This window comes from Danio rerio, chromosome 6 (assembly GCF_052040795.2).
Source record: "Danio rerio strain M-AB ecotype USA chromosome 6, GRCz13ab, whole genome shotgun sequence".
Classification (NCBI taxonomy): domain Eukaryota; kingdom Metazoa; phylum Chordata; class Actinopteri; order Cypriniformes; family Danionidae; genus Danio; species Danio rerio.
In genome coordinates, this window is record NC_141026.1 from 13457866 (window position 1) to 13473946 (window position 16081).

At 36.6% G+C, this 16081-nt stretch overlaps 2 protein-coding genes across 7 annotated transcripts in view; one reads left to right on the forward strand and one right to left on the reverse strand.

Moving 5' to 3' along the window:
* stk24b (serine/threonine kinase 24b (STE20 homolog, yeast)) overlaps positions 1 to 16081 on the forward strand; it is an 835587-nt gene that overhangs the window by 83062 nt on the left and 736444 nt on the right. The window lies entirely within an intron of this gene.
* The window catches only part of slc15a1b (solute carrier family 15 member 1b), a 38801-nt gene that overhangs the window by 9055 nt on the left and 13665 nt on the right, over positions 1 to 16081 (reverse strand). For all 6 annotated transcript variants that reach the window (XM_087256176.1, XM_087256173.1, XM_087256174.1 and 3 more), the window contains 10 exon segments: positions 15881 to 15971; positions 15697 to 15780; positions 15509 to 15591; positions 12014 to 12100; positions 11814 to 11903; positions 11665 to 11709; positions 11534 to 11566; positions 7655 to 7743; positions 7259 to 7340; positions 3108 to 3227 (listed from right to left, as the gene is read on the reverse strand). In XM_087256176.1, the coding sequence (XP_087112302.1) occupies positions 3108 to 3227; positions 7259 to 7340; positions 7655 to 7743; positions 11534 to 11566; positions 11665 to 11709; positions 11814 to 11903; positions 12014 to 12100; positions 15509 to 15591; positions 15697 to 15780; positions 15881 to 15971 (804 nt within the window).

Sequence of the window (16081 nt, forward strand, 5' to 3'; positions counted from 1 at the left end):
AACTAAGGTTGCAAGTTCCGTTGTTACAAACATAGTTTGTTGATTTGATGTTTCCCAAATCCGTTGCTCCAACGAACATTCACAAACTGCGTCGCAAACTTGAACAAACAACTACACCTCTGAAGCTGTAGTTAGAAACATAGTTCCTGGCTGTGTTCTATTCCGACTTACCCCCCCTATGCCCTATTCATTTAGAACATTCTAACATTCAAATTTGGAATGATTAAAAATATAAAAGCATTAAGGTCATTTCTCTTAGGTGTAATTTGCTTTTAAACTATTTTTACAGTTCAGTTTTAGCGATCTTCATGTCTACAATTGTGCTCCCTTCGCAGTGCACTTTGAAAACATTCATATCATTTTGAACACAGCCGTGGCTCATGGCGAAAGCTATAGGCGACCTGTTATTTAAGAGCGGAATTACTCTACGTCTCCAAAGCTTGTGAAAACAAAAAGCATACGTTAATTCTTTTAATTTATAGTAGGTTATTAATTAAGTATCTGTACTGTATATGACATGAGCCTGCTGGTTAGAACTTTCTGCAGTGGTTTACATTTTTCAAGTTGTAAAAGTAGACTTTTCAAAAAATAAAAAATAAGTAAACAATATCCTACTTAATAATAATAAATATAATCATCATCATCATCAATATTATTTATATTATTATCAAAGTATTATATTTTCATGTCTAATAAATAATAAATATTACATTTCATTTTATAATAAATCGCCTCATTATTTATTTATTTACTTACATGATTTATATATGAGATAAGAATATGTGTTAGCTTTTGTAAGTGATTTTATGTTTTAGAATAGAATATGTAATGCTTAACTTCTCAATAATATTAGTAAAGCAAACATAGGCCCTATGTGCCATTTACATATATTTCAGTTAATATGGAAAGTGAGTGCATGTTTTTACCAAATCTAATATTGGAATTTAATTGAAATGCGTGTGCGTGTGAAACAATATAATTTGCACAAAGAAACTATGAGGTTCTTCTCTAAAGAAGTTGTTACTCCACGATGTTTAGAGCATCATTATGGGCGTTTTATTTTATAACTAACGTGATTAAAGCGATGGATCCACGACAGAGAAACTACGGGGCTTGGGAAACACTTGTCACTACTTACTGTAGTTATTTTCCAAAACCATGCATCATACTATGATAGTTCAGCCGCAAGTTACGTCGTTGTTTAGGAAACGCACCCCAGACTAAGACGTTTTCTCTTGATATATAGACAATAATAATAATAAAAAAATTGGGATCAGTCAGAATCATTTAGTGTTTTATTGCAACATAATGCTATAGAAATATACTGCTTACCAAGACGTCATATATATATATTATCAAAAAATATAGCAAAACTCTAATTTTGTAATATTTTAAAACAACTGCTTTTTTTATTTTAACATATTTAATAATGTCATTTATTCCTGCAATGGTAAAAGCAAATGTTTTCAGTGTCACATGATCCTCGGAAATCACTTTAATATTCTGATTTGTCATGAATTTGAATGCTTGTTTAATATGAACTGTTTAAAGTTTTATCTTAACCACTTAACATTCATAATACATCATTTAAGAGATAGTGGAAATGAAATTACTAGAGTATTAGAGTTTTCTAAAAGTCCATGCTATCAAAAATGCCCATGGAGCCACACATAAACTCAACCCAGGCTCATATTCAAAACATACCGCTATATACATTTCTGGAGCACCAAATATGTCCCAGGAGGTAAGTTTTTAGCAGTTTTTGTTTTCGCAAATTCACCAGAGGCCGCTGTGTATGCTTTTTGAGATCTCAAATTTCTCTCGCGACTGCCATTCCCACCTCCTGTTCTTGTGTAAATCCACCAGAGGCCGCTGTCAACTGAATGACCGACTTACTGACTAACCAACTGATTGATCCACGTTCCTCCTTCCCTAAACATAACCAATAGTGTTTTCAAAAGCACTGATTGATCTGCCAACCCTAAACCCAACCAACAGTTTTAAAAAGCAATCCAGAAAAAGAAAAACCCTCGCCTAATTTTTACTCAGGTAAAAATCTACATTCTCACCCAGTTATTTACTTGTTTATTTTATTTCTTGGCTTCTGTTTTTGTTTTACCCGCTTTCTGGAACCATTCTTCACAACCCAGGCTCATTCTGGAAACGTAGCCCTGCGGATGATTCTGGAGACCGCGAAATACATCCAGGGAGGTACGTATTTGTGCAGTTTTTGTTTTCGCAAATCCTCGAGCGCCGTTGCCACCCTTGTTGTTCTTGCGTAAAGCCACCGCAGGCCGCTGTCGATCGACCGTCTGTCCGACTGACTGAACGACAAAGCAATTAACTGGGCGGCCGGCAATCTGCCGACCCACCCTCCTCTTCCTAATTCCCTAAACTCAAGAAAAAGCTCTCGTCTGATTTTGATCGCGTTTTCGGATTTCACCACATTCTCCCACCATTATGAACTCATTCTCTTTATTTTTTGGATTCTGTTTTTTGTCTTACCTGATTTCTGGAAGCGCTCTTCCCCGGACTCTAACCCGGTCATCGCCTTGGCTGGCTCCCCTCTGGGCCTCCGCTCCACCGACGTAACACGACGAGTTAACCGGACAAACTGGTTCCGGTGGTAAAGCCATCAGCCGGCATGCGCGAAGTGGAGCGTCATCACACCACCCCGTAGCGTTCGCTTGAAAAAATTAAATGCAGCCATACGTACCTCTGGCCACGTAAATTGCGGTCTCCAGAAACCTCCGCGGGGCTAGGGTTGATTCTTCACAAGACTTGAACCCCGTCGTACATGGCTAGCTACCAAACAAACTAACAGTGGGAAAGCCGTCCATACAGAGGTAAGCAGTCAGCTGGTAACCACGAAAAGGAACGGCATCACATTGCCCCGTAGCATTTGTTTTAAGGACGAAATGCAGCCCTACGTACTTCTGGCTACATAATTCGCGATCTTTAGAAATGTATATAGGATTACATTTTCTGGATGAGCCTGTGTTGTATAAACTAATTTCTGACATTATTTAAACTAAATTAGTTTTTGTCTCTTTTGAACAATGATGTTCCATTGTACACATATACTGTATTAACATTTGTGAACTTACATTGAATCCAGGAACCATGAATTGATCTTGTCCCTCCACCACAACAGGCAATGATGTGCTCTCAACGTTCAGGAACTTCAACTGGGTTTGAGAGGTTGATGGGAACTTAGGCATCGTTTCCTGTTGGACACAAGACAGACATGTCAGAAATCCAGTTTATCCTCTCAGCATTCCAATTGAGACAACGAATTATGACGCCACTTTATAGGCCAATCAGGTTTCAGGAAGCATCACACTGCTTTTCTTGATAAAATCCTCATTCACCATAGCATTTTTTCCATAGGCCTTTAGATTATTGCAAATAACTAGTTCTTGAACAATTTTTCCATTAAGATCATCTGCATAAATCAATGAAGCTTTCGTTATATTTGAATCCTAAATACAGGTGCAAGCACTAAAAAGCTAAGCTTTAGGCTATAAACAGACCACCACCATGCTCCCAATTACATCTCCAGTTTATTTTGGATACATAGTCCATAATAAGGATTGACACTGTAGATGTATTTTTAATCCATACTACAGGGTGGGCCATTTATATGGATATACATCAATAAAATGGGAATGGTTGGTGATATTAATGTCCTGTTTGTGGCACATTATTATATGTGAGGGGGAAAATTTTCAAGTTGAGTGGTGACCATGGTGGCCTTTTTGAAGTCGGCCATCTTGGATCCAACTTTTATTTTTTCAATAGGAAGAGGGTCATGTGACACATCAAACTTATTGGGAATTTCACAAGAAAAGCAATAGTGTGCTTGGTTTAAACATATCATCATCTTTCATCAGTTATTTACAAGTTTCTGACCACTTATAAAATTTGTTCAATGTGCTGCCCTTTGTGTTGGATTGTCAATGCAACCCTCTTCTCCCACTCTTCATACACTGATAGCAACACCGCAGGAGAAATGCCAGCACAGGCTTCCAGTATCCGTAGTTTCAGGTGCTGCACATCTTGTATCTTCACACCATAGACAACAAAGATAGTGGGGCCATTCTTCATCAATGGAAACCTCAAGGCCACTGGATATTTGAAATTGATGATGTGTTTCTCTCTTTATGCACTGAAGCTGACACATTCCCTGAGTTTTTGCATCAAGATGGTGCACCACCACATTATGGGTGTCAGGTCCGAGCATTCCTAGATGAACAGTTTCCTTAAAAAAGTGGATTGGTCGTCGTGGACCAGTAAAATGGCCCCTAAGGTTTCCCGATCTGACCCCCTTAGACTTTTATATTTGGGGTCATCTGAAGGCAATTGTCCATGATGTAAAGATACAAGATGTGCAGCACCTGAAACTATGGATACTGAAATCCTTTGACGGCATTTCTCCTGTGGTGTTGCTATCAGTGTGTGAAGAGTGGGAGAAGAGGATAGCATTGACAATCCAACACAATGGGCAGCACATTGAACACGTTTTATAACTGCTTCGAAACTTGTAAATATCTCATGAAAGAATAAAGTTGTGTTAAAACCAAGCAAACCATTGTTTTTCTTGTGAAATTCCCAATAAGTTTAATGTGTCAAATGACCCACTTCCTATTAAAAAAAAACAAAAGTTGGATCCAAGATGGCCGACTTCAAAATGGCCACCATGGTCACCACCCATCTTGAAAAGTTTGCCCCCTCAAATATACTAATATGCCACAAACAGTATGTTAATATCACCAACCATTAACAATTTATTAAGGTTGTTATTTACAATCAAGCCCAAAATTATTAAAATCCTTATAAAATTCTGACTTAAAAGTTTTTTTTTTGTTCAGATGTCAATAAAAGCTGGGAAATATTTCTTTCTACAATGATGCACATCATCTTTGGGAGTTTTGGGAGAAGCTTGTGTCATTTCCAATCAACAACAACAATAAAAACTTGCTGGTTGAATAAAATTAGCTTTAAGTCAGGGGTATGATTCATTTCAGGCGTGACTCAATATGAGTACAAGATCCCGATTATTTAATGTCTCAGAATACGCCTGTAGTCCCATATAGCAACTTACTAGCAGCAACTGTATTTTTTAAGAAAACTAAAAGCTTAAAAAACCTTGAGGAGAGTGTAACTGGTGTGTTTTATGATGCAGAATAAAGCATAAAAGTATCTTTTGTTTGAGCTTAATGCAGGCCTTATTTGATCGATTTAACTAAAATTCATTTTAAAAACTCATTGACTCTAAGACAATAGAACTGGAAGTGCTAAAATGCTAACTCGCTTGTGGGTTTTTGCATACAAATAGGGTATATGCGAAAGTATGCAGAAGGACTTTCAATTTGTCGGTAACCTGTGTTAAGCGCTTCCGGTGAACTGTATGTCATTACAAAATCGGCGCATTTAAGGTCTGTTTTCTTTAAAAATCAGTGATCTCCACTAGCTGAGTGACATCTGATATAAAGTGGGTCTCAGATTGTACAAGAAGCACTGCATTAAATTACATTTCCCCCATGTCTTTTAAATATGAACATTTATTTTACCCCAGTATATTCATTGGATCTTCTGCATAAAGGCTGATTTATACTTCTGCGTCAAACGCACGCGTATGGTACGGCGTTGACGCATAGCCCTTCGCTGTGGCCGTCAGCGTTGCTGACGTGCACCTACCAAAAAATCTAAATACACGTCGCAACAATGTGTAGCGCAAGTTCTGTGATTGGTCGGCTTGGTAGCGCTGACGAGTCTGGGCGTGATTGTTTACAAGTGTATAGTCCCGTGAAGGAGCTCCGGATGGAAAGTTTTGTTTTGTGTTTACCTCATAGTTAAAGCTGTTGAACGTCCGCCGGTTTCTGCCTCAAAATGAGCGAGTTTAAGCCACTAGTACATTCAGGAAGTGTTCAGGAAAAGTAAAAACAGCAGCGAAGAAACTCGACACAGAGGAACATTAACACCTCACTGCCAACTAGCGTTTCGGAATTGTGATGCAGACCAACAGAGACAGCGCGCAGAAGTATAACGCCCCATTCACACGGGGCGTCAGTGTCAACGCTTCCCATTCACTTTGAATGGGTGACGTCAGGCGTTGCCGAACTGCATTGTGGATCCATCAGTGCCGCTTCAGAGGCGTTGCTCGCTGCAGAAGTTGGGACTAGCTCAACTTTTCAAGCGCTGACGGAAGCGTCAGCCAATCAGATCGCTGTATGCAAATACACCATCTAGACAGTGGCCTTTTGCTGACTGAATTTCATTGGCTGATGCTTCTATGACGATCGTTTCAGCCTCAACTTCAGACACGCCATCAGTCAAGCGTTGACGCTGAAGCCCCGTGTGAATGGGGCGTAAATGCACAGCTATGGGCGTTGCATGCGCCGTGGGTTACGCCAGTCACTTGACACAGAAATATAAACCAGGCTTTAGCCTACCGATCCTGACGGACGCGTGCGAGTAAATGACTTTTTGTCTTGTTTTTAGCTTAAGTTTTAAGCAACTAAAAGGATGCCAAAGTCTATTGAACTGATTGTATTGTAATTACATTACAACACTGATGCTGTAAAAGGAACCGCATAAAATAGAAAAAAGTCAAATTAACCAAAGTTTAATAGTATGGGAAGAAACAATAGCTCTCCATATACCCCACTGACATTCCTAGTTCCTCCACACTATTTAGAGGAAATATCCGTCAACAGCACCATTCATTTTTTCTCTTTGAGAAAATACTTTTAATATGAAAATTATCCAATGATAGAAAAGTCTTTAAAATATTAAAAAAAATAAAACGAAGATGTGATTTCAGCAGGGGTTGTCCTTAATAAATGGACGTAGGTGAACATATTTAGACCTGTTGTAAATACTGTTTAGTTTTCAGACCGTCTGATAAAAACAACACAAAGTATGGAGCCTCTTAATTGGGACCCACTTACAGTTCCATTATGACCCAAAAATACCAAAATCACAATTTACTATTTATTCACTTTCCTTTGGCTTAGACCCTTAATTATTAGGGGTTGCCACAGCGGAATGAACCACCAACTATTCCAGCATATGTTTTACGCAGCGGATGCCATTCCAGCCGCAACCCAGTGCTGGGAAACACACATACACCCTCGCAATTACACACACACACACACACACTACTTTCCAATTTACTCATACCAATTTAGTTTACAATTTAAAAGCAAAAAAGCAGCAAAATATCAGCTGGGTTCGCATCATTTGTGCTACTCACGTCGATTTGAAGCTGCAAAAGAGCAGCAGCCACAAATGCTAAGGCTGCCAAAACCATACCGACAGTCATCTTCCGCAGGGGCCTGCAAAACAACAAACACATACAATCTCATTCACATGCCATCATTCAAAACCACAAAGGACACTTTAAAAGAAGCAGTTCACCCAAAAGTAACAAATCTGCCATCATTTACTCATCCTCCAACACAAACAAGATATTCTGAAGAATGTTGGGGAAAAACAGCCATTGAATGAATGTCAATGATTGTTTTTTCTCTATCATTCTTCAGAATATCTTGTTTGTGTTCAACAGAAGAAAGAAATTTATAAAAGTTTTAATTGAAAGCATTTTTAAGTGAAATGCCCTTTTAAGACCTGTTTCTCTTGCAGGACTTACGTGAAGTTAATGCGGCACAGCTTGATGAGGGGGTAAATTGCAGAGTCCATGATTGGCACCATAATCACAATCAGTATAGGGTTCACGATCTGCAGCAGAACACAAATGATGACATCATGACATGTGCATGAAGACAAATGCCCTTCATTTTCAATACCGGTCAAGAGGCTTTAAAAAAAACTGCAAAAAGCTGCATTTAGTGATCAGAAATACAGTGAAAACAGAAATACTGTGAAATATTATTACAATTTAAAGGGAAGTTTTCAGGCTTTTTATGTATTATACATTGAAATGAATGATTTTAATAAGGCACTTTTGCTCACCAATCTATTTAGTTATTAAAAATACAGTAAAAGAGTCATATTTGAATATAATATTCTATCTTGCAGTAAAATTTTATATTTATGTATATTTTAAAATGCAATTAATGTTTTTTAAAGAGATAGTTCACCTAAACATGAAAATGACCTCATCATGTACTTTCCCTTATAGTTTTTTTTTTTTCTGTTGAACACAAAAGAAAATATTTTGAAGAATGATAGTTCCTGGCACTAATAGGAACACAAATTACTATGGAAGTCAATGGTTGCTAGCTACCTACATTCCTCAAAACATCTTATTTTGTGTTCAACAGAAGAAGGAAACTCAAGTATAAGTAATATGTTTGGAACAAGTGAAGGTGTGAGTAAATGATGACAGAATTTTCAATTTTGGGTGAACTATGACTTCAAGTCAGTCTGTTTTGCTCACCAATGCTGTATTTAATGGTCTAAAATACAGTAAAACTGTAATATTTTGATATATTACTAATTTTCTATATAGATTTCAAAAAATGTTATTAAATAACATTAAAACTCTGACTTGGTGCTCAAAAAACATTTCTTGAAGTTTGAAAACATAAATAATAATAGAGATTAAACATTAAACAACACAAAACAAATTCAACATTATATAGTTACATTATCATCACATATCATTCAGATAATTACAACTGCTAAAGGGATAGTTCACCCAAAACTGAACATTTACTCACTATTTACTCTCCCTCAAGTGGTTCCAAACCTTTATGAGTTTTTTTCTTCTGCTAAACACGAAAGAAGATACAGTACTTTGAAGAAGGCAAAAAAAAAACTGTAGCCATTGACTTCCATAGTGTTAAAAACAAATACTAATGTCAGTGGTTTGGCTTTGGAAAAAGTGAAGAGGTGAGTACATGATAAAAGAAGGTAAATAGAACATATATTGAAGAATCCTGAAAACATTGACTTCCGTATTATTAAAACCAAATACTATAAAAGTCAATGGTTACAGGTTTCCATCATTCTTCAAAATATCTTTGTTTGTGTCTAAAAAAAAAAAAAAAAAAAATCAAGTGAAATGATGACAGAATTTTCAATTTTGGATGATCTATCACTTTAAGTTAGTCTGTTTTGCTCACCAATGCTGTGTTTAATAGTCTAAAATACAGTAAAACAGCAATAATTTCATTTATTTATAGTTTTCTGTTTTTTAAATATTTTAAAATCTAAATAAATTACATTAAAACTCTGACTTGGTGCTCAAGAAACATTTCTTGAAATTTGAAAACATAAATAATAGAAGATACTAAACATTAAACATCACTAAACACACATTTAACTTTATGGAAAATAAATAAAAAGAAAACTGCTAAAGGGATAGTTCCCCCCAAACTGAACATTTACATATTTCTTACTCTTCCTCAAGTGGTCCCAAACCTTTATGCCTTTCTTTCTTCTATTAAACACAAAAAAGGATATTTTGAAGAAAGTTAAAAACCTGTAACCATTAGCCGCATTTCCACTATCGGGTCAGTGCGAGCCAGGGCTTTAATCGGGCCGGGCCGGGCCAATAGCCCGGAAGGTTGAGAAATGAGGCTGAAATCATGTCATGTTTCCACTGTCAGGCTAGTAGCTCACAGCGCGTCACGCAAACACCGCCCCCAGAACGTCCCCGAATCAAACGTCACACAACCCGCCCACTTCAGCGGGAATGAGGACAGGCAGATAAAGCAGACCATAGAATCATTACGAAACGAAACCATTAAAATGAAGACAACCGAAACAAACAAATGACACGTTACTGTACAGCAGTACATGAAATCTCTATACGCACAGACCTGTGTATTTCCATTCATTACATTCATTGTTTACTCGCTGACCGACTGTTGGCATTGTGCATCGAGTGCTCTCGCCACTAACGCAGGGATCCAACACAGAGAGCGCAGCCATCCATAATATAAAGCCACAGAAATTCTCCTTTATAACTCGATATGGCATGTATTTTATAAAATCCTCGTTTTGATAGAAGTTGTGTTAAGTTTTCAGCACAGGAGCGAGTAGCCTAATAAAATATAGCCATATTTGTTGCGCTCAGCAGCTATTCACTAAAGCTCTTCATTTAATGTTTCATTTATAAATTTAACCACGTCATATAAAAACATAAACAGTTGTTTGAGGATATGGAACACATTTTGTGTTTGGACTTTCCCCCGATGCGTTTAAAGCAGTGAGCGCTGCGACCGAGTAACAGAAAAAAAGGTGTAGGCTAGATTCTGCTTTCACTCACCCAAATAATGCTCTGTTTGGCGATTTGATTAATATCATCGTATCCAAATACTTTATAAATATTTACTTATATAAATATTTACTTTATATAAATATTTCAAACCTTCTCCGGTGTTTAGTTTTTAGAAAATATCGAAAATCTTTTTTTAGAAAGGTCTTTGTAAAATGAAAGTTAGGCTATATGTGGCTTTAAAACGGTTTGATTTATGTATTGTATATAGGCTACCTACATTGTTATAGCTAGCTTTTGTTTATGTTATATTGGTTAATTTATTTAATGTGATTTTATATATATCCGATATTTGTAATTCTTTAAATTATATTTCAATATAGCTTAGGCTATTTTATCAAGATATGACAATATATTGTTTAAAGTCTACGAAAGTGGGCACGTAATTTGTTAAGTTTTATGTCTTTCTGTTGTATTTATATTGTGTATTATCTCTAAAATAAATAAAGAAAAAAGCATAACAGATATAACCGGCATAACAGAGCTGTGAAGGGAGCGCTCTTGCCCGGTCTCACACACATACAAATACAAATCTAAACGCACACAAAACAAACATTTTAAACTTGAAAAAAACTCTCGAAAAACTTTACTGTCTGCTGTGTCTTTAATATGGTGTAAAGATTATTATGCGTTATTGAGACATAAAGGAGGACGCAGCAAAAAAGTCACTATAAATTAAAACTACTTTATTATTTTATGCAGCAGCCTTACATTTAAAAGGGAAACATAAGGGTGATCATACGCAAAAAGACCCCAGACTATAAGGCTAGATGTTTTATTTCCCTTATTTTCCCTATATTTATTTGTTTGGCGCATGTACTCATGTGCGATCAGAAAACTGCCCGCCTCTCCTTTCACTCCGCCCCAAAGCCCCAGCTGGCCCTCCTTGGCCCAAGGTATTCGGCGGGCCGAAAAAGGCCGGCCGCTGGCCCCAAGAAAGCCCCGCTTTGGCCCGATTAGGCCCCGGAAGTGACAGTGGAAACCCCACTGGCCTTGGCTCGCCCTGGCTCGCTCGCTTTAGGCGCGATAGTGGAAACGCGGCTATTGACTTCCATAGTATTAAAAACAAATACCCTGCATGTCAATGGCTATAGGTTTCAATCATTTTTCAAAATATCTTAATTTGTGTCTAACAGAAAAAATAAACAACTCAAACAGATTTGGAACAAGTGAAGAGTGAGTGAAGGATGATGTTCAATTTTGAGTGAACTATATCTTTATTTATGCTGGAATGATACAAGTACAGACACACAAAACAAACGACAGCAAACAAATCAGCCCTACCTGCATCTGATCTGGCTGAATTACAAACCCTCCCTATGAGGAGAGAGAGAGAGAATATTAAGTAACACATAAATGGCACTATTACTAATATATGCAAATGTCAAAGCTAGTAAAAGAGTTTCTGAACGTACAAAGTTACCGTCCATGGTGGTGGCTTGAATAGTCCAACGGGAGCCCTGAAAAAAAACAACACAGCTCACATTCACCATCAGGCCTGAATGTTTGGTAGAAACACATATAGAGAATAGCATTTGAAGCATCACTAAAGTAGAACACTGACCTGCTGGTCAAATAAAGCCCAGAACATTGGCAGCGGGATGTAGAGGAACAGCACCTTCACCACCATCTTCACCTGTGCAATCAGCAGTTTCTGCAAACAGACAGACATTTAGATTGTTTCACATTATGCCAGTGTGTGTTTGCGAACACCTTCTTGTATTCTGAAGTGCATATCACAGGTTATATTTACATGTAACTCACATCATATTTCTCTTCTGCCCAGTCCATCCAGTGCTCTCTTTTTGGGTACTGTTTACCGCGATGTCTGAAACGGTTATTAAGCGCGAACTGCAGAAGAGAAAACAACAACAGTCATTTAATAAAAATTGGATGAGGCGTCCCCATGTTACTCGATGCTGAATACACTGCGCATTGAAAAAAAATGATGTTTCCTGTTTGTTCAAACTACTTGTGAGTTGAAACAAAACAATCGCTGAGGGGTATTTATTGTGACAACTTAATTTTTTATATGTATTATCCACCTAAAGTTAACTTAATTCCTTCAAATCAATTGCATGGAAATCAGTATTTTTTACAGTGTAACCAATGCAGGGTGTCACACAAATCCTTCATATTGTCACAACACAAATCGATTAAGTTAACTTAACCATTTTAAGTGGTCTGAACATAAAATAATTAAGTTGTCCCAAAACATTATCAGGAATTGTGTTGTTTCAGCTCATTTTAAATAAGTGGCAGCAAAGATCTCTTTTTTGAGCAAACAACACAAGAAAACAGTTAAGGGCACCATCATAAGCCATTTACTACTTTAGAAAATATTTTCCATATTAAACAGATCAATTTCACAGTATTGTTTCTTAACTTTTTCCTTATTTTAGTTACTTTGAGTTTGGCAGGAATAAAAAAAAAATAGTGTTATTAAAATAGTGTTTCCCAACGATTTTTCTGAAGACACACCAACAGTACACATTTTCAACCTCTTCCTATTAAAAAGAATAGACTACAAAACCTGAGGTTAATGGGTGAAATTAGGGAGACATCCAAAATATATTCACCTTATTCTCAGCTGTTGAGTGGGCGCTGCCATTTGAATATTTTTGTCTCGCGACTTCCGGTCTCATTTACTTCCATTCATTTTTTGACGTTAACAACTGCTCGTTACGCTGCTTGATGTTGCAATTTAAAATTTTCTTATTATATTATGCTACTTGGTCTGTGTAGTCATGCAAACATTTGTTTGTTGAGCAAGTAGTTTGGCCATTTTCTGCCGTTTATTATTCCTAGTCATTTCTCCCATAGGTGACTAAATCGGAAGTTCTAAGACAATCGCGAAAACAGGCGCACTTCCGCATTTTAGAATAAGGTCAATACTGTTGGTGTGCCTACAGTAACATGGTTGGGAAACACTGCATTCAATTGCACTTGAAGCTGAATACTAGTATCTTGGAAAATATTATGTACTGCCACCATAGCAAAGATAAAAGAAATTAGTTTTTAAACTTATTGTTCAACCCTTGTGCACAGTTACTACCCTTTTGTTATGTTCAGGATGAAAACATCCACAGAATTAAACTGCTGTAAAAATGCATCAGATAATTTTTTTTCCCATTTGTTTTTGCATAAATCTGTTAATCAACCTCAGTCCTGATCAAAAAAATGTTTAGAAAATTACAGTAATTTTACTCTTTAATTGTCAAATTCATAAACAATGTCGCTGATTTGGTGAAAAAACACACAAAATGACGTATTTTCAATAAAAAAAGTAATTGTGGACTGTTTCATCACAGTCTTAGACATGTGAATAATTAGTAACAACATTGGCTTTGATGCATTGTTAGATTTTCCTTTTTTCTCTCTAATTTACTGTTGGTGATCATCATAACAACAATTGTTGGTGCATAAATATACAGTCTTTGTTTTATTTGCTCAATGTAGTTCTGAGAGCTGAGATGCTTATTTTGATTTTCTCAGACACATCGCGGTAAGAGTGTAAGGGCCACTCTCAAACACTCAAACACGCGTACATGCACTTTAATTTGCTGTTATACTCCATATAAAATCCAGAAAGTAAGCACAGGCCTATCTAAAGGGTTAATGGTGCCAATTGATAATCAACAGTAAAAATTACAAATTTGACTTCTTCCTAACAGGCAAAAAGATCAACAATCAAAAACGGTGTCTTGGTTTTGTAATCAAAACAATGTGGTTAAAATGGAAGACAATGGGGCAAAAATAGCCAGTAAATTAGAGAGGGGAAAAAACGAAAATTATTCAAAAACAATGCATCAAAGACAATGTTTTTCACATGTCCAAGATATATGGTAAAAATAATCCAGTCCACAATTACATTTTACATTGGTTTTAGTGATTTTTTTTCGAAAAATCAGTGACATCATGAATTATTGTGAATTTGGCAATTAAAAAGTTAAAATCCTGTAATTTAGCAGTTTTGATCAGGACTGACTAACAGATTTATGCAAAAAAAATAATGATACGATGCATTTTACAGCAGTTTAAGTGGATGTTTTCATCTTGAACATAACAAAAGGATAGTAAATTTGCCCAGAGTGTATCGTTGAGTTTTTTAAAACTCTAATCCTATTTTGACATATTTTGTGAAAATGCTTTGTCACCAAAAATCATTCTAGTAGCTGAAACAGAATAAGTTAAGGCCAAATTAAGACACAAATCACCCCAGAGTGAATAAAAACATCCCCAACAACACACAAGGGTGGAAAATCTCTAAAAAAAAAACCTCTTCTTCAGGGGAAATATGTCACTTTTTCAACTGTACATGAATTTTCATATCTGCAATCTCCCACTGATTTAATGTTTAGCTTCCACTGTGTAGTCTCTGACATCATTATCATAATGATATTTGTACATTACACTTTGATTGGAGGTAGTTGTAGGACCAGACATTTTCTTACAATCACATAAATTGCGCATTTATAAAGTGTGCTTCACACAGGTCAGTGGACTTGACAAACATCTTGTACAAAACTATTCTCTATCGCTAAAAAAAACACTTCCACCCCTACCTCTAGTATACAGTATGGGGTTCTATTTGTGCCAAAATTCCCATGCCCGCTTTCTGCTTTGTACTCCACATTTGTCTTTGTCTACTCTCATTGCCGCATGTTTAGTAATATCTGCATTGTTGACGTACATGTTGTCTATTGATGTCGTCTTAATCTGTCGTCCTGTCAGGTTATGTACTGTCATATTCTATGTGGTATTCTGTCATCTGATCTGTTGTCTATTCATCTTTACTGTCATCCTTACAGTTGTTTATGCTGTCTTCCCTATTGTCGTCTGTTCTTTCATCCTAACCGTCGTCTATGCTGTTGTTTATACTGTAATTCTTACTGTGGTCTATGCTGTTGTTTATACTGTCATGTTAAAAGGATGACGTGTACGTCAACAATGCTGAATTTCCTAAACATGCGGGCAATGAGAGTAGACAAAGACAAATGTAAAGTACAAAGCAGAATGCAGGCATGGAAATTTTGGCACAAATGGAACCCCATACTAGTATTTAATGCTCTGAGCACTAATGGTTCCTTTATATATTTAGATCTTCTTGTGTGTATTGCCTTTTCATTTTCATCTTCATCAATTATAAGTCACTTTTTGGACAAAAGTAAATGTAAATGTAGGATCTATTAAAGCAAAATGCAATGTACACTGTATAATTGTATCTCCAAGTAATATGTGATGTTGTTAGTTACTTACTCCAATGCAGTTAATGACTTGCAACAGGATGTTGCCCTTTGGAGACTCCATGATATACATTTTGTGTCCTATGACGAACACAACTGCAGACAGAAAACAAAGCAAAGCTCAGCATCATCGAGACTGCCATCGAGTGGTCAGAAGGAGCATTGCACACATCAAAATAAAAGCAAACTGCTGTAACTTACTGAGGGCAACCACCATGAGCGCTGCAGGAACGCCAAACGCCAGAGGATAACAGCTCTGCTTTGCGTAGATGCCACATTCCTGGGCTGAAGATCGTAATGAACACAAACAAACACAAGGTAGATTGTTCAAAAGAGTGTTTAGTTATAATCTCAACGGTGATGTGGTGATTGGAGCAGTTCTTACATCTCAGGATGGGTGTGATGAGAGTGGAGAGCAGACTGCCAGCATTGATGGACAGATAGAAGATGGAAAAGAAAGTGCTTCTCTGTTTTTCCTGGAATAGAATTTCATTTATGATTAATGTCACACCAAATATGATGTTTTTGTTTTCATTTTCTATTTAAAAATGAATAAAAAATGCAAGTAAAACAGAAATATTGTGAT